The 21,021-nt window shown below is 36.7% G+C and overlaps 2 protein-coding genes across 3 annotated transcripts; both read right to left on the bottom strand.

Annotated features, from left to right (window-relative positions):
• Positions 1 to 64: 64 nt before the first annotated feature.
• Positions 65 to 9,884, bottom strand: LOC140784116 (casein kinase 1-like). 2 transcript variants are annotated; one of them, XM_073131324.1, is made up of 14 exons: positions 9,191 to 9,884; positions 9,029 to 9,069; positions 8,477 to 8,546; positions 8,234 to 8,382; positions 7,996 to 8,091; positions 7,242 to 7,312; positions 3,362 to 3,423; positions 3,151 to 3,214; positions 2,938 to 3,022; positions 2,664 to 2,790; positions 2,505 to 2,578; positions 2,357 to 2,420; positions 2,145 to 2,278; positions 65 to 770 (listed from the first exon to the last, which is right to left on the bottom strand). In XM_073131324.1, the coding sequence occupies exons 1-14, from the start codon at positions 9,264 to 9,266 to the stop codon at positions 468 to 470; spliced, it is 1,416 nt and encodes a 471-aa protein (XP_072987425.1). In that variant the 5' UTR covers positions 9,267 to 9,884; the 3' UTR covers positions 65 to 467. The 2 variants fall into 2 exon arrangements, with proteins under 2 accessions (XP_072987425.1, XP_072987426.1); XM_073131325.1 differs by having other exon boundaries at positions 8,500 to 8,546; positions 9,191 to 9,291.
• A 5,915-nt stretch (positions 9,885 to 15,799) lies between these two features.
• Positions 15,800 to 19,095, bottom strand: LOC140783869 (steroid (22S)-hydroxylase-like). Its single transcript, XM_073130961.1, has 8 exons — positions 18,794 to 19,095; positions 18,368 to 18,695; positions 17,765 to 17,917; positions 17,418 to 17,663; positions 16,933 to 17,025; positions 16,745 to 16,823; positions 16,540 to 16,646; positions 15,800 to 16,273 (listed from the first exon to the last, which is right to left on the bottom strand). Exons 1-8 carry the CDS (start codon positions 19,012 to 19,014, stop codon positions 16,058 to 16,060), a joined length of 1,443 nt encoding a protein of 480 aa, XP_072987062.1. The 5' UTR covers positions 19,015 to 19,095; the 3' UTR covers positions 15,800 to 16,057.
• Between the last annotated feature and the right edge of the window lie 1,926 nt (positions 19,096 to 21,021).

Raw genomic sequence — 21,021 nt, 5'->3', positions numbered from 1 at the left:
ATCTCATGCAGAAAAGAGAGGATCCTGCATCTCAATTTTACATAATTCAAGATGGATGGATGAATTGATTGTGGAACATCAGGTTTTTATTTGAACAAAGTTAGTTTCATATAAACAATTGTCCAAGAGAACATTTCACATCGTTTGTACTAAAACACAACATGCCGGCCAAGGAGCCTCAGAATGAGGTTAAAATTGCTCCTTTAACCATTTATAATAAGAAAGAAATGGTCATCGCAATCACTTAAACTGCTCCCGAGCGCCTTGCTAGCGTGTAAATATCAAGGGCTTAGGCAGTGAAGTAATCAGGACCTGGAAGAAATATATTTGCTCAATATTCAGATCTCACCACCCTAAGAAAAAGAATTATGGAATAGGCTGCTCATAAGATTTGTCAGAAGGAAACAGAAAGAATACTAGTCCCCTTGGAGAGCAGAAGCTGTTTGTTACCATCCAGCTTCATTTCCTCATTTCCTCCTCTCAGCACTGATAGAGAGTTGCTCAAAGCTTCGGATAGTGGGGTCATCGCGATTACCCCTCCCTGCTGCAGTTCTCGATAACGAAGACGACCGCGTCTCGATCCCCCCAGAGTGATGAAGCCTTTGGCCTGTTGATGGACGGGTGCTGCTGCTACTTGAAACCAGTTGGCTTGTCCGAATCTGGTCACTAAAATCTCCAGATGAACCAGGCCTGCCGGTTGATAAGACGGCCCTTTTAGAAGTGCTCCCATTTCGAGAGGAGGATGCTCGTGTTCTCTCTGAGTTGACAACCTAACAGATCAAGAAAATAGAGGATTAGAAATGCAAGTGCAATCATCAAAATACCAAGCATCATGATCATCTAACAATATAGGTTGCACAAACCAACTAGCAATACAAGCTAATAATTAAGTGCTCAAGTTACAGAATATGCACATCAAAAGCAACCACCTGCACCTATTGCAACTGATTCTTTACAGAAAGAACTATTTAATATGCAGCTAAGTGGAGAAAAAGGACACAGCCCAGCCCCAATTTGTTGGGACATAAGGGTCTGTTGTTGAAGAATATAACCCATCCAAAATTTTCAAACCTTCAGGAAGATGCAAGCACCAGTCCTACAAGAGTGGAGTCCCACAACTGGAATAGACTGCAGAAGGTGCATGCAACGCTCAGTTCTTACTAAAACAGTAAATTGCATGTAAGAAGAAATTGTCCTAGAAGATTTAGTTACATTGATGTCTTTCTAAGGTATAGTGTTAGTGCAAAATCATCATGCAGGTTTTGCATCTTAGCCTCCAAACTTCAACACATAAGAATATATTGCTCCCTGCTACCTGACCAATGCAATAATTTAATGTTATGGGAATGTGCATTCTCTGCGACAGAAGGGACAATAGATGAAAAGAGTAAGATAAATTTTATCGCACTCTCGGCCACATATTGGACCAACAACACCCAAGAACATGGCAGTTGAGTCGCAAAAAAAAGCTCTTACGTGGCTAGTGGAAATCAAATTATGAACGACAATTTGTAGGTTTGTCAAAATAACAGATATATAAACAATGTCTACACTGCTGTGAACTTCTTCCCCTAGTACAAGGAGTTATGCAGTTACATAGTCTTATTATTAGATTACATTGGTCAAATGATCTTAGGTCCTTTTGTTTTTGGTGCCTTTAAAGTGATAAATGAAGGGCAATTTTTCCAATTCATATTAGCTGCTGAAGTTCTGGCCTACTTAAAACTCAAATTCCACCACAAATTTACTTTCTATGAAATAAGAACAAAATTTCTGAGAGAACTGTCAATATAGATTATGGCAGTAAGATGGGGAATGAGGTACTTTGCAGCTTGCAACACCTCACTGGCTTCTCCCTACCTGCACCCCGAAACCCACCCAGCCATCCCAGATCAGCGCAACACAGACATGAAAGAGAGCAAGAAAAAAGAAAACGAAAAGATTATCTAATATCTACCGATATAAGTGGCACATATGTTTCAGGTACTGACAGCACTGCGACTTTAACCTAAGGTATGATGATATAATAAGTTTGACTGTTAATACTGCATATGTAAAATTTAAGTATCAGTTATGAGGAATAGCACAAACTAGACACAACAAACAACTGTAACCATAAAAATTAAAGAGACCATGGCTCCAACCTCTTTAGAAGAAATTAACTGTTCTTCTAACATTTTGTGTTTTGAATGTTCTCCATGATGACCAGAACCTGGTGCATTTCTCCTTGCAAATGCTTCAACTGCACCAGAGAATCTGTCACGGATCTCTTGCCCCACTGTCAAAACAGAAGCAACTTAAGTTCTCAACACACCATGTTGCTTTCTCCTGTTAAATAATCTTCCAAGAAACAAACCTGAAGGTTTTTCAGCCTTTTCTGCAGATGGCCCAGCAGCTCCACTTGTTCTCCCACTAGGTTGCTGGTCAGAGGATAATTAATTAATATTAGCACTTACAAGAACATATCAACTTAAAAACAACACAAGAATTATAATAGCATATACTCGCAGTCTGGTATTGGCGCCAATCTGAGGATACTTCAGTATGGTCCAGTCAAATACATAATCAAATTGATAACCTGCAAAATTCCTCTGTCAGGAGCCATGTTTGGCATAGAAGACCAAGATAGAAAAGGGAAGTCAAAACAGATTATTTGAATGTACCTTCCCGAATAAATAAATCACGGAAAAGTCTCTTCAAATAGGAGTAATCAGGCTTGTCTTCAAACCGCAGTGACCGACAATAGTGGAAATATGAAACAAATTCTGATGGATATGATTTGCACAGCATCTGATCACAATATCACAAAACATATATGTAACTCATCCATACATCATCTTAGAATCTACTCAAATAAGTATATTTAAGCAGTTAATTTCTTGGGTGTCTTTTTGGCTAAAAGTAATGTAGACTACAAATAAAAAAACTCCAGGTTACCTCAACTGGAGTAAGCATTTTCTTTTCACTAATCTTATCATACTTCTGCTTTTTGGTGCCAGCTTTTAAACCCTGCCAAGGAAGGCTGAGAGAACACCCAACATAAGTCAAATATGAGTCAGAATGACGCAACCCTAGCCATGCAGGGTTCTTCCACCATTCTAAAGCAAAATCTGTGTACCAGAAAAGTAGTATTCTTATCATAAATCTAACCTTCCTCTTAAGAAATACATGAGGACATAACCAAGTGATTCGAGATCATCTCGCCTGCTTTGTTCTGCAAGCAAATAAAGCAGGTGTAAAAACACCAAGTATTTAGAAGATAAAATAGATGGCCCACTAAGGCCAATCTGAAATCTGTTGAGATCTCATATTAAGACTTAAGAGCAAACAGCAGTTAAGATTTACAAGAAGTGACACTCACCAACTCCAAGGTGAGTATTAACACTAGCATACCGTGCTGTTCCTGTGAGATTTTTGTTCTCCCTGTAAAAAGAGACCTCATTAGTGTTCAGGGTATTCACCGACACATCTAGCAGCCCAAACTTTATTGCCCTTGACAAGAAGTACATGCATTTTGGAATCTTGACAGGCGTAATCTCAGATTTTGCTAGCAAACAAGATCCAAACAAAGAGAAAGTAAAGCCCAAAATCTTATACATGTGAAAGTAACTGGAAATAAATCAAACATGGATAAATGTGTGCACATGCTTGATATATGTAATTTATGAATACAATACTTTTCAGACTATGACAAAATGAGCCAAAAGGTACTCTGTCTTTTGCAGATGCATACATAACAAATCAATATGATAGTCATGCAGAAAAAGCTTTAATCTCCATAAAATCAAAACTTGAATACAGTAAAAGGATGTCCCAAGTGAGATGTTAAAGAACTTCGGAGCTTGCGACCTCACAGATGTTTGTGCCATTGCAAAACATAGCACCAATAATCTGTTGCCCAGCATGTAAATCCCCTTGAATGATGGTCGTCGTGTCTACTAATAGTCGGCCTGCCCACCTAGGTTGTCAATGTCCCTACTTAGGCCCATCTTCAGAGCTTGCAAAATCAGGAATGTATGTGCCCTTGAAAATGATGGCAGACAACCTATACTGCATTAGTGAATGAATGCCGTTGAATGGTTTCCATGATGTTCAATGAAACTGGGTGCACCCCTTTGGGTTTTTTGATGCACCAAAAAACTAGGGTGTTTACTCCCTCAAATTCTTCTTCTATCACTTTCAATTCATCCACATTGTCAAGAGTACTGATTGATACAGATTGTCACTGCAACTCAGTCCTCTTCAGCATGAGGTACCATTGTCCTTCGTGGTATGTCTGTGTCATCAGCCTACAATGCGTACGAGCACATCCAAGAGACAAGATAGATAGTGCTTAGCCATACTTGCACTGACATCACTTTGTGGTAGGGAGATGATGTGTGCATCCTCGTTTGGTATGTCCATCCATGTTAATGAAGACAAGGACTCCGAGGATAGAAGGTGCTACCTACTGGCCTAACAAGCATCCCCCCATGGAGTTGTATTAATGCAGGCAGCCAGAAGGCTTGTGCAGGAGAACAGAAGTACTATCACAATAAGAAGCCCAGGAAAGGAGGATTTTCCTTCTTTTCGTTCCTAGCTCAGTAGAAACCAACAGCGGACACATCCTTGGTAAAATCAGAAAACTATTGGTAAATTGGCACAAATGTCCAATTACTGACAAGATTTCTTAATGATGGATGATGTACGTTACATTACTAACTCATCTGACAACTTTTAATACTTCTTTCTAAAGAAGATTGCTCTATAGCATCAATACATATAGCAAGATGAACCTACTACCCACAAGCATCCTTGCCTCCAATACTATGTAGATAATTTGATGATCAACATTAACTGATGGAACATAGGACTATGGTAAATAAATTCCTTGCAAATGGTGTGGAAAATAGAGAATTGGTATGGTATTATAGTGCTACCAAGTTTAGAAAAAATACAGTTACTAGTGCAGACAGCAAACCGAGATCATTGGTCAGACATCATGAGAGAGGGATTTTGATTTTGAAGGCAGCTTAGTCTTTCTATGTTAGGGTATTTTAATCATTTTTACTTTTTTTAAGGTTCACCTATATAAAGGCTTATTATCTTCTTATTCAAGGTTAATGAATATTTTGAAATTTGAGATCATCTATTTTGTTACATTGGTGGATTTCAATAACCCATCGGTGGATTCCGCAGGTTTGTTTCTCATTGGTAAATTCCAACACCACATCGGTGCACTCTGCGGATTTTGCTATTTTGTTCTTTTATCACTGTTACATCAATTTTGGTATCAACCTAAAGGTCCTGCTACTTCTCTTTTGATCATTGCAATCGTTGAGCCACATGCAATGAGCGTCGTCGTCGAACAACAAGATCTCATTGTCACTGATGAACCACAAAATGAGATTCGACGGCCATCCTTTCCGGTTCTTCTATTGTCATCGCCACCAAATATTGCACCATCTTCTCCGCCATAGTTAAGCAGAATATAAATAAATAAATTAAAAAACAGAAATAATACGTTATTAGGGAAAATTTTGAAAATTTTGAGTTTCGAATTTCATTCCTCTATCTCAAAAGTTCTGAATTTAGGGGATTTTTTTAATAGTATCTTAACATATTTAGCCTTTTTTTCCTTATCAGTCACAACAACCTCCACCTCCATATCTTTTTTCCCCTTAATCCTCTCCTTAAATCTTAGCTGACCATAATTATCCAAAGCCACTCAATTTTGAATTTCAACTTACCCCACTCAACTTTTGAATTTCAACTTACCCTCCGCCCCATTCAAATTCCTAGTGAAAACTACTCGAACACCCAAATTCATATCATGTGTTCACCTCACCACCCTCATGTACTCACATAAATGCATCTCACATGTTCACCAAAACCCAAACCGCCTTCATCTTCTTCCTCTAGCCCGAGACAAAAAACCTACAAACTAGCCACCACCGCCTCTAACTCCTCATTGCCATGGCGAGCTTCCTCGACAACCTCTTCATGTCTTCTCCGACACATCTACTGCCGCCATTTCTAACCACAACTCTGACCACGTCTCATCCTCCTCATCCGCATCGCCACCGTCACCTCATCATCGCCGTCACCTCCATCTTCACTATCGCCTCACTGTCGCTGCCATCACATGTAGCATGTGGATTACTCATGATAAGCTACAACACATTGTACATGCATATTAAAGCACTATTAGAGTCCCCTGCAGTCCGCAATCCCAATTGACTAAGATGAGTTTCTCCTACACTAAGAGAGTTGGTGCAGACAACAGACCCAGATCATTAGTCAAACATCATGAAAGATGAATTTTAATTTTGAGGAAAGTTTAGTCTTTCTATGTTAAGGTATTTTAGTCATTTTCATCTTTAGGGTTTGCCTATGTAAAGGCTTGTTATCTTCTTATTCGAGATTAATAAATATTTTGAGATTTGAAATCATCTAGCTTGTCACCTTGGTAGATTCTAACACCCATTTGGTGGATTTCGTGGGCTTGTTTTTCATTAGTGGATTCTAATATCCTGTAGGTGGATTCCACAGATTTGTTATTTTATTTTTCTCCTATCATCGTCCTACATTAGTTACTGGCAAATGGTTTAATGCCTTTAAACCAAAGAACCACTAGTGATTGTTGACTGAACTGATTAGCTAGTACCTTGGACTATTTTCAAATATCTAGTGTAACACTCAAGTGAAGTAACTTACCAACATTCAACTATGATGATGAAATATTGCGAGCACGAGAGTTCTATTCAATTGGCCACTCGAAGTAAGATGATTTCTCTCTTTCAGTCGCTATGTTAAACTATAAATATCAAACCAACTTCAGCTAGGTTCTTTCCTTTTCGTGCAAGGAGCAAATGATGAGAAAATTACATAACTTAGTCAACTCATTTGCTGCATCTTCCACCGGTGTTAAATGTCTACTGTCTAGTAACCTTGATGTGTCTCTCCAAGTTAAATCCAGCATCAATATTTGGAAAGCACCTTCTAGGTACAGTTCTCTTATATAAAATATTTATAACTTGTGTACTATTACAATAAAAGAGAATTTGCAACCAATCCATTTTTCCAATATTCACAATCAATTTCTTTCTAATATGAAAAATTGAATAAAGAAATGGTAATTGAGTGACACAACCAAGATCAACTTAAACTATAAAAAGTCATAGGTAATGAAGTAATAAATATATCGAGCACAAATAAATACATTTTTTGCCTAAAATTTATGAAAGTAACTCATAGATCACCTGTATGGTATGTGCTTATGAGTTTGAAGGTCTCTAAACTTCTTTGCAAGGCCATAATCAATGATATAAACCTGCCAAGAAGAGTAAAATTTTAACTTAACTGGTGATTATCTTTCCACATATTGAGTATTAGACACACTGAAATGTGAGTATCCAACTGTCCTGAAGAATTAATCAAATGCATGTCTGACTAGTGACTACAAGTGTGTGTGTGTGTGTATAACTTATACATCAGCACATCTATGAACTTAGTAAACCATGTAGTTAAATCCAAGAAGTGACAAGTTAACCCACTAAACCAGTATGATACATTTTTATGTTAACAGACTCCAAATGATCGTTTAAATCCTGCCATACCTGCTGAAATCATAACTATATTAGCATTTACCTAAACTTAGATAAAGGACTATTTGGTTTCAACTTATGGTCGTCCTACAAGTAAAGATGACTAGTGTTGAATGAAGCATTACTATTTACTATCCCAAAGATCCAGAATCTCTATTTCTTTAACAGCCTGCAAATCATGACAAAGAAAATAGCAAGAAATTAAGAATCAATGGTTAATGATCATCACCTGTTTTCCTAGAGAGTGAACCTCCCAAGAATAAAATTTCAAAAGAATAAAGATATTCCAGCATTGGGAAAACAAAAGGATGAACACAAGAAGTAATCAAATGCCTACAGTTTCATTACAAAGGACTTCATCTTTTATGCATTAAAACGATACAAAAGAAGCATGAAATAAGTTAAGAACCTGATTTGCTTTACGGCCTAAACCCATCAGGAAGTTGTCTGGCTTGATATCACGATGAAGAAATCCCCTTGAATGCATATACTCTACTCGGTTAATCTATGCATAAACATCAAAGAGAAACGTTGTGAGCAGTTCGAACTTACTTTATGCACATTAGCCAGTAAAAGTAGAATAAATCAAGTTGAATTTTCTTTTCCTTATTAAAATGTTGTATAATTTTGTTAAACAAGGGACATACCAACTGATCGGCAAGCATAAGTACTGTCTTCAAAGAGAACTTCCTATTGCAGTAATTGAACAAGTCCTCCAAGCTTGGACCAAGAAGATCAATGGCCATGACATTGTACTCTCCTTCAATGCCAAACCACTTCAGATGTGGAACTCCAGCTTTATTTTACAAGAATACAACAAAGGAATCAGCAAGGTCACTACATTTAAAATTAAAAAAAAAACAATCAAGCTTAATAAAATAATAGCTCACTTCCGCCCTGCAAAAGCACATACACTTTTGACTCATACTGAAGCTGAGGATGCTTTGTCTTAACAGATTCCTGACAACAACAAAAACAACAACAACAACAACAACAACAACAACAGAAAGAATGATTAAAAAGTTTTCTTATAAGAAAATTATTTCCGGCCAAAGGCAGAAGGCATTTGAATGATATGTCTAACTTCTATGATAAATAATCCATTAAAACATGGAACTCCATTGCATCGCACACCGAAAATTTCAAAGATGATAACTGGCATATCTAATCTTGCTAAATGTGGATGAGAAAAGCCAACCTGATGTCTCATCTACCCCAGTCAAGGCTAGGGAGATGCTATTTCGCTTTAATTACCAAAAAGAAATGTGGTCTTGAACAAGTATTATATTTGAAACTTTGCATAAATGAGAATAGTTTCAAACCATAATAGCCACTACGTTGTCTAATGAACTAGCATATAAAAGATTCTTGCCTCATTAACCCAAGAAACATGATAAAAGTAGAATCAAGATAACATATTGCAGGAGTTCCTTGGCACATACCAACTTGATTGCTACTTCCTCTCCAGTTTGTATGTTAACACCTGAAATCAAAACATGTCATGAACATCGATTTGCAATGAATATATAGAACTAGAAGAATAAAGACATAGAAGTCAACCAAGCAAGCAAATCACTATTTAAAGTATTTACAATTTCTCATACCAAGATAAAGCTCCCCAAAGGATCCACTGCCTATCTTCCTTCCGAGCTTAAACTTCCCCCCAATGACATGATCCATGATAGTCTAAATTAGGATACGAGATTCGAACAAGAACAACAAAAATTCCCGGACATATATCAAGTTAACCGTGGATTTAGACAACGAAACCCTACTGACCCTTGGCCTAAATCCACCACATAATCCCTTCAAGAACCCTACGCTTCCATCAGAAAGACGATTCTCTTAGCCTCTTCATATATTACCATAATAATCGTAACCCGATGCCTCCGTCCAACCCCAAACACCACCAATTTTCACAAATCGAACGCCAAAACCTACTAATAAATCCAATTTGGCGCGGAATCAAAGCACATTCTGAACCTGGAACTGAGGATCCCCAATTCCACCACGAAATCCAGACTTCTACTCCCGGATCGAGGCCGCCACACGGGGTCGGATTCGCAGAGAATGGTAGATCGGCTCTTCCAATCGGAGAGGAGTCGGATGAGAAATTTGGGGACGATGTAAGGGATTTATTTCTTTTTCTTTTTCTTTTTCTTTTTCTTTTCCTTTTCCTCTTTCCTCTCTTTCTTGTCTTTTTTTCTTTTCTTACCTCTTTCCGTAGAGGGGGGTTGACGGATGAAAAGGAGAGAAAGGGGAGAGGAGGGTGGCGGAAAAGGAGGGAGTAGGTGGAGTGAGGAAAGAGGAAAGAGGAAAGAGGATATAGACCATATGGTTTAGGAGGAATTATATAGAGTTGATTCTCTCCTACACTAATAAACAAAGTGGACGGTGGGATTTCTTTTTACGAATACTTTATTGATGGATCAGATGGTTAATGGATGGTCGGTTAGTGCTGCCCATAGAGCCCGTAGACCCAACAATTGGTTTTGAACCCGGCCCGAGCTCATTTTGGGCCCGGTTCGACCCAACCCGTCTGTAGCTCTTGGGCCATCCATTAGAGCTCAAACCATATATTTCATAGGTGGAATATCTTTTTTCTTAGTTTTATAAAAAAAAATCAAATATATATATATATATATATATTCACATAGAAATACAAGAAAATATTTTTTTATATTCTTTTGTTGGTTTCATAATTTTTTGAGTGGTGAGCTAAATTTGGTAACAGGGCGGAGGTCCTCAATTTAAATTTTCGAGAATGTTAGAATATATTAAATATAAAAAGTATTGTCATATAGGGGTCTTGATCTCGAATCCTCGAGAATATTAGAATATATAAATTATAAAAAATTAATATTTTTTCAAACAAGCAGAGGTTGAAATGCACTGTGGTAATATGAACTAGGATATGAACTAGGACAGTGGTTCCTTCTAGGATAACATAAATAATTACACAATTGCACATATTTCATAACTTAATTCCTCATTGATTAAAATTTTAAGAAGAAAAAAAGAGGATGAAGAAGATAGGGGTAATTTAAATATTTATAAATTATTTTTTATATTATAATAAAATATTTATTTATTAACTCAATGTGTTAAATGAAGATTATAAGAAAAAAAGTAGGTCCGATTATAAAATTCTTAAAAATGAAATATGAATCACAAAATAAATAAAATATATAGTGTAATTTGTAAAAAGCCCAAAAAATATTTGCCATTCCCATGGCTTCCATTGCTACTACGCCAAAAGAGAACTGCAAAAAAAAAAATCCTAATATTAATTAGGTAATGCCTACTCCCACATCGGCTTTAATAAATAAGTAGAATCTCCTGAAGTGATGTCATTGTGTTGGAGTGATAACGAAGCATTTAAAGAAAAATTATGATTTATACGATGCATTACAAAAAAGATGTTTAAGGAGTTATGTAGTTAGTTGACGCGTTACAAAAAAGGAAGAACAAAAAAAATTAACTTCTAATTTGGGTCAAAGCTTTCTCTAAATTGTTGATTTTTCACCGTCTGTCTTCGATCTCTTGCCGCCAAATCAGTGTCAACAATTCAACTACTTCTGCAAGCTGATCAATATATATATTTCATTCATGACATATTACTCATTATATATTTATATATTATTAAAGATATATTTACATGTGTGACACTCAGCAACTAGCAACTGTAATAATAAAATTCAATATTTTCACAAAGAACACAATAAAAAAATTTAAAATATACATATATCATAATAAAACCTCAAAATATATATCTATACAACTAATACGAATGCTTGCACCGAGGCTACAATAATTTATATTAAAATATAGAAGAATAGGAATAAGATATAAACACTATCAATAATCCACCATAACTCCTCTAAAGAATCAAGACTATCTATTTCCACCAAAAAGATGGTGAGGATAAAGCCCACTAAATATCTATTTCTATATTCTAAAAGTAGTATAAATAAAGATATAATAATATAATAATATGAATATGCCGTCATGATAACAATCAATCCCACAACCTCATCATGTACATATCTATTAATTGCATGTATTAATAATAAACAACACAATATATATTATTCCAAGCCATATCAACGCTCACACTTAACTACATAAACACTCCAGAGGTGAGTAGATCATAATAGTAAAATTATTTGCCCCTCACCTAGCGAATGACCGATTGTCCGTTACCGTAAATTAAAGACCTCAGTCATAGGTCAATCACATTAGTATCGTACATCAATACTACCATTCTAGCTCTTGACTTCATTTCATCGCACTATCGTGCAAAAAATTATAAGTTGTTACTCAAATATGCCCTCACCCTACATCATTAGCTACCACTAGGTCTATATCATTCTACCATTCGCTCTCTAACTTAAATATCATAAAGGGTTTGACTCTCCTCAATCGATAGTAAATTATTCATCATTAACAAAATGGTATATGTAATTGTCTAGAATCCATGCACTATGACCTTAAGATTGGGCTCTACTAAATAATAATAATAATAATAATAATAATATAATTTTCTCACCATTTACATTGGCTAAGAAGATGTTAGGTACTATCAAGATGCAGAAATCACTTTCTTCATAATAATATATGTGCGCTAGTAGAATGATATTATACAGTACAAACAAGCAAAATGAAACACATATTATTATAAAGTAAGATGTTTCATTCTTTACACTATTAGTTTATGAAAGTTTCACTTGCCTAATGAAGTAATAGCACCACGGGATCCTCGCATGGTATGAAGTCCACTTCGATAATGAAGTAATAAAGGTATTTTTATATATTTTATGATTCACAACGCATCTTTAAGAATTTTGTAACACGACTCATTATTTTCTCCTAAAATTTTTATTAAACACTCTAACATTATTTTGATTAACATCGACCAAGTTATCAAAATACTCTCACCGTTCTCTCTCATTTCTATATCCCTCCATCATCTTCCCCACCTACCTCCTCCTCCTCCGCTGTAACCATCGTCGTCGTCGCCGCCTCTACCACTTTTCATCATCTTCCCCTCTCCCCTCATCTTCCTCCTCCTCCTTTTGTTCTTCTTCTTTTTTGGGAAGAGAAAAAGAGAATAAAAAGAAGACATGGATAATTTAAGTATTTATAAATTATTTTATGTATTATAATGAAATATTTTTTCTAATATCATCTAAGTTAACTGAGGGTGTTAATGTGAATTATAGAGGAAATAAGGGGTCGGGTTACAAAATCTTTAAAGACGTTATTATAAGTAAAATACAGGGTGTGATTTATAAAAATTCTAATAATAAAATATAAGCATAATATTTCAAATACTAACTAATTAAATAATCTTACTAATATGCAATATAGGTTGGGTAGGTCATCTAAGAATTCGTATGTTAATTAATCAGATAGAGCTGGCGTAGCTATACCAAGGCCTAATGCATTATTATAAGTAATTAAAATAATTTGCCTCAAACTATCATTCCACTAGTTATGATTGATTTAAAGCAAATGAAAATAGAAATAGAACATTTTGTATGATAGGTCAGCCCAAGAAGAGCACCATCAACAAGATGACAACAAAACTTTTAGGACTATGTTACGAAATGGCTTGATCTAGTTTGTAGCAATTATGGGAGATTCAGGTCTGCACAGGATTATGATCCATGGGTGGAGGCACGGACTCCAAGGTAAGGTATGGTGGTGGTAGGCAGACAGTGATGGGGTGGCACTAGTAGGGATGATAGTGGTGGTGGCTTGCGGATGCAGATGCGATAGATAGTTGAAGGCTATGATTGACTTACAATTATGATAAAAATTGTATGGGAGATAGAAATTGTTAAGATAGAGAGACGAATGGGGAGAAGTAGGCCTGCCCTACGAGACTAAGGGGATCGGCAGAAAATGGAGACTAGACTGTGCCAACGGAAAATGTGGCACTAGTTGGTAAAGGAGGAGGAGTGAAATGTAGAGGCTAGTAGCCTAGTTGAGAGAGATGCTGGGGCAAAAGTCAATTAATCTTTCATTCTAAGCATGCCTAAGATACAAGCCAAAAGGCCCTATTTATATATATTAAATTAAAAATTCTTAAAAAAATTTAATTAAACCAGTCTTCCTTATCTTCTCGGATTAATTCTTTATTTCACCACAGATAAATTCTGAATCTAGAGAAGTCATTAATACCAAAGTTGTAGATCTAGAGGTTAACGATCTTATTCAGTTAGTTTGATATTATTTGGACATCTGTAGAATATTATGAGAATATTTTATCGCAACTACGCATAGCTAGATTTAACTAAACTAAATCAAATAAGATAACTAGACTCGATCCATTGAGCCCAATGTCCCCATGATGTGATTCGATCTGACCCATATCGCATTAGACTGACCTGGAAAGACACAAGGTTACCGGTCGGTTGGATATCTCGCAATTTTAAGAGGAGGAAGACATAGGTGGAAAAATAATAAATACCTAACTAAACTAAGATTAAACATACTTAATTGAAGAGGACACTCTGACAAGTCAATATGCAAGGTCGGCATCGGCATCTTTTGACGACTCTCCGGTGCGACGAGAAGAAAAAAGGGAAACAGTGGGCTATAAGGCGAGGAAGAAGGAAAGAGGAGAAAAGAAAAGAAAGATATGGGAGAAGAAAAAGGCTTATGCACTTAATTTTTTTTTTCTTACGGGATGTTACAACATGCACATTCATGATATAATCATAATTTTTATTTATATTATCTAGTACAAAATTTACTCTCTATTTAACATTTTTCATTTAAGGTAAAGTTTATTTGGTGAGCTTTTAGCTCATCATTCTCTTTATTTTTCTCTAGCCCTCAAATATGTGGTACCTGATGACTATTTGAGATATCTTCATGATACATTTTAGAGCAAAAATGAGGCTAGTTAGAAGTGAGGTAGTATAGAGGATAATTTATGTGGGAATGAGTTGTATTGATATTTTATACTTGTATATCATTATATTAGACAATGATTGTAGTTTATGTGGGAATGAGTTGTATTGATATTTTATATTTGTATCTCATTATATTATGCTATGATTGTATAAACAAAGGTATAATACAAGCTAAGATTAAATTTTTATTGGTGTACTAAACATAACCTAGATAATTTGTCATAGCCTATGATAGCTCCTGTCAAGTTATGTAATTGCCTGGTATAGTTATCCTACCCGGAGATGGAGCAGGGAGTCCACCTCGATGAAAAATAGCTCAACACTATGGAAATAAGGAGTTATTTGTCAATGGTCCCAAACACTAGTAGTCTAAACCAAAAACCTAGAACACACTACACAACAAGCATAGTCCATATGAGGTGGAGAACAACTCACTGATGTGGTCAATGATGATCAAGCCCCACTCCATGGTCGGCAGCTATGGAGTTGGCTCGCCCGATGAGCCTAGCCATGAAGCACCCAAGGACGACATTAGAAACCTTGTTTAGCAAAGAAAAATGTTACATATTGGATTGGAAGAGGAGACGGGGACGACTATTAGCGAAAAAGGGCTTGAAGGTCAATGAGAAAATGCTACCATGAGTAATCTCAACCAAGGAGAGAAATGACAGATGAAAACTACCATAGGCATTTGGATGACGAGGGAAGCTACCAAGGCCAATGTGGGAGACACAAGGTCATTGGCCGACTAATTAACATAACCGAAAGGAAAAAAAAAAAAAGGGAAAACAAACAAACTACCACTAAACTAAAATTAGCTTACAATGATTGTAGAGGAAACGTCAACGATGTGAATTATGGGGTGGGTGGCTCTTGGGATGAGAAGAAGGGGAAAGAAAAATAGGCTGCAGAGAACGAGGGAAGGAAAAAAAAGAGAGATAAAAAAAAGAGGGGGGGTATAGATAAGGCTTCACATGCATGTGAGCTCAACTTTACGATATATTACAGTGTTGATTAAAAAAAATCATATGGCAGTTTAATTTAAATATGTTCATCTCTCTAAAATAACATCCAAAATAACAAGGTTTTCTTACTCCTCTCTGACTAGTTTAAGAACTAATGAGTATAAAATCTCCGGTCTTTATCCTCTTAGGTCTATAGCTTGATTTGTATTTCAAACTGAACACCCATATGAAAATGAAGGTAGGAAAAAAAGAGCATCTAATTGATGGAATGCCATTTTTGAAATAGTTTAGTAATTATGTGGCAATTATAATATTTTAAAGAATGTCGCGACAAATTTTAGACGTTCATAATTGCACATATAAAAATCCCGTACATTTTTCATCAAGAGTACCTTAGAGGCCTCAGATGTATTAATATGTAAACTAGCAAATTCAGGTAAGAAACTAAGGATTCTAATAGAAAGTTCACATTTAAACACACTGCCAAGTTCATACCGGATAATAAAAACATTCTAATCATTGATGCATGATGTGGAATGCATAAGAGTGATCAATGTAATTGATCTTGTTTAGACGGTGCATTCTACCGTTGTCGGACCCTAATGGGCAGGCCTTTGGGAAAATCTGGAACAGGGAACGGGGTAGGATCGTCAGGCTCGATGAATTCCCAGTTGTAGTTAAGGATGAGATGGTGAAGAAATATTGCTATCTCAATCCTTGCAAGCTCCCAGCCAAGGCATTGTCTCACACCTCCACCAAAGGGCAAAAAGATTTTGGCTTTTGTCACATCCATTGAAGTCTACAAACAAAAGTAGATATTACATGTATATTCACAAGAAATTATTTTATTCTATTCTTTTTGTTATTTTCATAATACTTTTGAGTGGTGAGTTAAGTTTGGTATCATAAGCAGAGGTCCTCATTTCAAATGCTAGAGAATATTAGAATATATAAATTATAAAAATTATCGATTTGTACAAATTTAAATTTTTAGAATAATTAGTGAGTTATAGTATTTATAGTCTTTACCACTAAAAAAGTATAGAGATAATAGTTAGAATTTACCTGCCATCTCCATGGATTGAAATGCTCAGGGTTTTCAAATGAGGAGGGATCCAAATGGACTGCAGCAAGATGGAGTAGGACGGTGGTTCCCTCTGGAATAACATAACCTATACATGATAACCATGCAATTGCACATAATTGATGAGTCAAATCATTGATTAAATGGAGGGGAGGGGGAGAAGACTGAAGTAACTCTAATTCACACCTTTGTACTCAATATCTTTCAATGCTATCTTTCGAAGAAAACGAGCTACGTTCCCAAGGCGCAATACCTCGCTGATGACCTTTATAATCAATTAAGCGGAAGAAGAAAAAAAATATATCACAATCGAAGTTAGATAATGACACTTTCGTTACTTGCTCTATAAATTTTCTGGTGTTAAGAATGCATACAGATTGAGTGAATTCCATATTCTTGTAGTCATTCCAAGCCAATTTTTCCATACCATCATGCTTCTTTGATCTAATGGCTTGAAGTTGCTCTTCCTGTAGACATAACAATATTCCCATAAGTAGATTTAATTTATGTAAGGCTTCTTCTTTTGTGTCTTTATATCTTTCCACAATCTCTTATTTGCGAGTATAACCTTGTAAAAAAATTAACTATATATATATATCCCTCAGCACATTTAGTTTTAGTCTTTAAAGTTTCCAACTTTCCATAACCCTCCCTGATATATGGTCAAACCTAACTAACCGTCAAAACTTCATAAATTTAAAACAGATTACCCTTCGCTTTGTTTACATTTATTTTTCAGTAAAAAGTATCTACGCCGTGTCGCCTTTTAGCTCTTATGTTAGAAGAATATATACATAAATTAGAAAATTTGGAAGGGTGTACATGACAAAAAATAATAATAATAAATAAAATGCTTTACCCTCATTTGTTCTACTGCTTTCGGAGATCCGTGGAGGAAGTAGATGGCTAAGGCTATAACAGATGATGTAGTAATTTGACCTCCAAGAATGAAGCCTTTTACAGTATCGCAAATCATCTCCGGTGTAAAAGAAGTGTCTTTCATAAGATAGTCAATAAGATCGTCGTCGTCCTCCTCGTCTCTATTTTTGTCCACCTTTCTATCCTCTATTGTTTGCTTGATAGTATTATCAATGTTGACCCTGGCCTATGTTGTTCACATAAGATATGAACCAAATCAGCAATGTTATTTTAATTACAGACATTAGGAGAGTCCAAGAAAAGGTTAATGCCTAATTCTTTTCTTACCTTCAAGGCCTTGGAATAGAGAGTACCAGGGAAATTAATTGGAAGTGCAAAAATCCCCCGGTGAAGTGCCGTGACGTCTTTCCGTAATTGCTCCGTCTCAGGCTTGTCAATATCAACTCCCATGGCTTTCGTTGCTATTACGCCGAAAGAGTACTGCAAAAAAAAATCCCAATATTAATTAGGTATAATTAGTTCTTCCAAGCCTACTCCCACATCGCTTTTAATAAATAAGTAGTATATTCTGAAATGACGCCGCTGTCTTGGGAGTGATAACAAAGCAATTAAAGAAAAGTTATGAAGGCAAGCTATATAATACTTTAGATAAAAAGATGTTAAAAGGAGTTATGTAGTCAGTTGAGTGTCGAGGAAGAAGAAACAAATTAACTTCTTCTAAGTCAATGTTTACACTGTCCTGAATCTCCACAGAAGTTGTTTTGTAGAGGGAGACTACAATCATGGATCCATTGACTAGACTAGACTTATTAAGTAAGTTAAAAACAGGAAGTTAATTGTTAAAAATATGATATACATTAGTTAGTTAATCAATATACATAGTATCATAATAAATACAGCATATATAATTAAAATTTTCATGTCAAAAACCTTGCTGGTTTCGTCGGTCACACGGACGACATTCTTATGCTTCCAAGAGCTGATCATCTTCGCCGCAAGCTCGTCGATATGCTCAATGAAAGATGCCTGCACCTTGATCGTGCCAAAGAAGTTGAGAAGTACGGATCTCTTTTGCCGGTGGGTCGCCCCCATCATGAGGATCAAGGACGAGTCCCCGGCCAGCTTGTCGATCTTCGGGGACGGGGGTCGTTGTTTGAACAACCTCATCTCATTCTGCAGCACGAAACGGTTCAGCTCGGGGTCGGCCGACAACACCATCTTCTCTCCGAAGAGGTTTACGCTCGAGATATTGCCGTACCTGCCACAGAAACAGAAATCAACCATAAAATATATCGACGTGAGTTTTTGTATTCTTGTTCGATCTTAAAACTGTCGGAATCTTATTTCGAATTATACTTGGAGAGATGCTTTTCCAGGTAATCTCCACGGCAAGTGCATGGGTGAGGCTTGAAGAAAGAAAGAGCGCAGCCGACGAAAGGCAGGCCCCTGTCTCCTGGTGGGAACTTTGAGCGGCTTCTACTTCCATAGCTCTTAAAGATCCCAAACAGAACAATGGCTAAAGCTGGAGTTATTAAAATGGTGAAGCCTATCACCAGGGAATTAGTAAAATCCAGCATCTCTCCCTCTCTTTGATTTCTTTCTCTAGTTTGTGTCTTTAATTTGTGGAGATTGCTACTACATATATAGAGAGAGAGAGGTTCCATTTAAGAACATTGTGATGGTTGTTTAAATAGGTGCAGTGCAGCTTGATGATTTGTTTATTACTTTTAGCACGTGTTTCACTGCCAACATTTTATCCTAATGCCAAAAATGGCCCTAAAATGGCCCTCTTTACATATTCACAACAATTTATATATATATATATATATATATTCTTTTCTTTCTTTCTCCGCCATTTAGGAAAAAAAAACCAGCATCGAGGGATGTTTTATTAGTAGATTGAGAGACAATTCGTTATGAGAGTGGAACCTGAAATGTGCTTCTTCTTTTTTCTAAACAACATGATGAAAAGTCTTAAAAAGGGAGTACATCTATAATAGCAGTTCTTTTTTTTTTCCTAGTTTCTATGTTTGGCAAATATAGTGATGTGCTATTGCCGACGCGTCAATGCTATGGATATTCGCGTTGTTGATTAAATGACTGTAGTGCGCCGAAGGCCCGCTAACCTAAAAATTAGTGCTAAATTATTTTATTATTTTATCGTGCTATTTTATCTAGTTAATTAGTGTGTTATTATTAAAATTATCTTAATAATCCTCATATTTATTAGGGATATCTTGCTAGATATCTTCTTTATTTTGGTAATAAAAGTTTTGCTAGAAGGTGAGTAACCTTCTATCCTACTTCTTATTTTTTTATCATTTTTGTGAGCTTATTTTATAAATTTAATATTTTAAATTTTATATCTTAGTTATTATTTTTTGAGATAAAAAAAGTATGATCTATATGCATCTTCAGCCTAGAGGCCTAACCCATGAGTGATTTAAGATAGGAGTCCCAAGTCATAAAGTTGGGGCCCCACATGCCTTAGCTGTCTAACAAAGATAATGATTTTTTTTTCCAATTTTTGTGGCCATCTCCACGTTCTATTAGAAATATAATAAATTGTTTGGTTGATCTAATAAATTTTTAATTCCTCCAGCCAATTAAGATAGGGGCCCAGCGTAGTAGTTTTTTTTTTTTTAATCACTCAGCTTGCCACAGCAGCTCAAAAATTTATTAGATCAACTATAAAATTTATTAGATTTCTAATAGAATATGATTTGATTCTAGGATTCCTGAATTTATGTACATTTAGAGTTTTCAATGTAAAAATCGTATGTATTATTGCATATTCTTTTTATTCATGAATTTTATCTTTGCTTATATAATTTTATTTTTTAAAAGAAGGGTTTTTTTTTTTTTTATAATAAGAGCTTTATTAAGCTGGCTTAACGCCCAAGTGGGGTTAAGGCGTCGAAAGTTAGTCGGTTACAAAGTTCCGCGGGAATGGGGTCCCCGGCCTTAGCCCGGACGGAGAGCGACGCAGCCTTGCCCCGTTTGGCCGCCCGCCCGCGGCCGCACACCTGGCTTCTTCGGTATGTATGGGTGAGGCGATAGTTTGGGAGAGAGCCGAGCCGTGATTTGCACTCGGCAACTAGGTTTCGGAGCTCCCGGGGGCAGAGCTCAGCTCCGACTTCATGATCCGCACCCGCCGAGAGAGCCGGTTTCTACCACCACCTGCCCTTGGTCCCTAGCTAGGACTAGCCCGAGCCGGAGGGCCATGCCCTCGGCTTGTAAGGCCGAACCGGCCAGTGTGGGCTCCCAAGCTGCCTGCAGGAGTGCACCGTCTGCTGACCTGAGCACAGCTCCAACTCCCGCTTGGTAGTCGCCCGGTGCGTGGGCGCCATCCACGTTCACTTTGGTCCAGCCAGGGGGTGGGGCCACCCATTTGCTTTCGGTCCGTGGCCTAGTGTGCTTGGGCGGTTGCCGGGTTGGTTTGGCGTAGTCCCGAGCAAGTTGCACCGCCCTACGGACTGCCGTTTGCGCCGTGTCGTTTTCGCCTCGGAATACCCGCGCGTTCCGCTGTTTCCACACCGTCCAGAGGGTTGTCGCAATTAAGGCTTTGCATGCAGGGTCCTGAG

The sequence above is a fragment of the Typha latifolia genome, chromosome 3 (assembly GCF_019914945.1).
Source record: "Typha latifolia isolate L0001 chromosome 3, TyphaL0001v2, whole genome shotgun sequence".
NCBI lineage: Eukaryota > Viridiplantae > Streptophyta > Magnoliopsida > Poales > Typhaceae > Typha > Typha latifolia.
Note: the sequence above shows the minus strand (reverse complement) of the source record. Positions and strands in the feature narration are given on the sequence as shown.

Excerpts from the sequence above, each read along its gene's own strand:
- LOC140784116 (XM_073131324.1), bottom strand. The coding sequence starts at position 9,266 with ATGGATCATGTCATTGGGGGGAAGTTTAAGCTCGGAAGGAAGATAGGC. Across the intron at positions 3,023-3,150 it reads ATGTATTTCTTAAGAGGAAG|CCTTCCTTGGCAGGGTTTAA; the intron begins GTTAGATTTATG and ends GTGTTCTCTCAG. Across the intron at positions 2,279-2,356 it reads AAAGGCTGAAAAACCTTCAG|TGGGGCAAGAGATCCGTGAC; the intron begins GTTTGTTTCTTG and ends CTGTTTTGACAG.
- LOC140783869 (XM_073130961.1), bottom strand. The coding sequence starts at position 19,014 with ATGCTGGATTTTACTAATTCCCTGGTGATAGGCTTCACCATTTTAATA. Across the intron at positions 18,696-18,793 it reads CTGGAAAAGCATCTCTCCAA|GTACGGCAATATCTCGAGCG; the intron begins GTATAATTCGAA and ends TTTCTGTGGCAG. Across the intron at positions 16,824-16,932 it reads ATATGGAATTCACTCAATCT|GTCATCAGCGAGGTATTGCG; the intron begins GTATGCATTCTT and ends TTGATTATAAAG.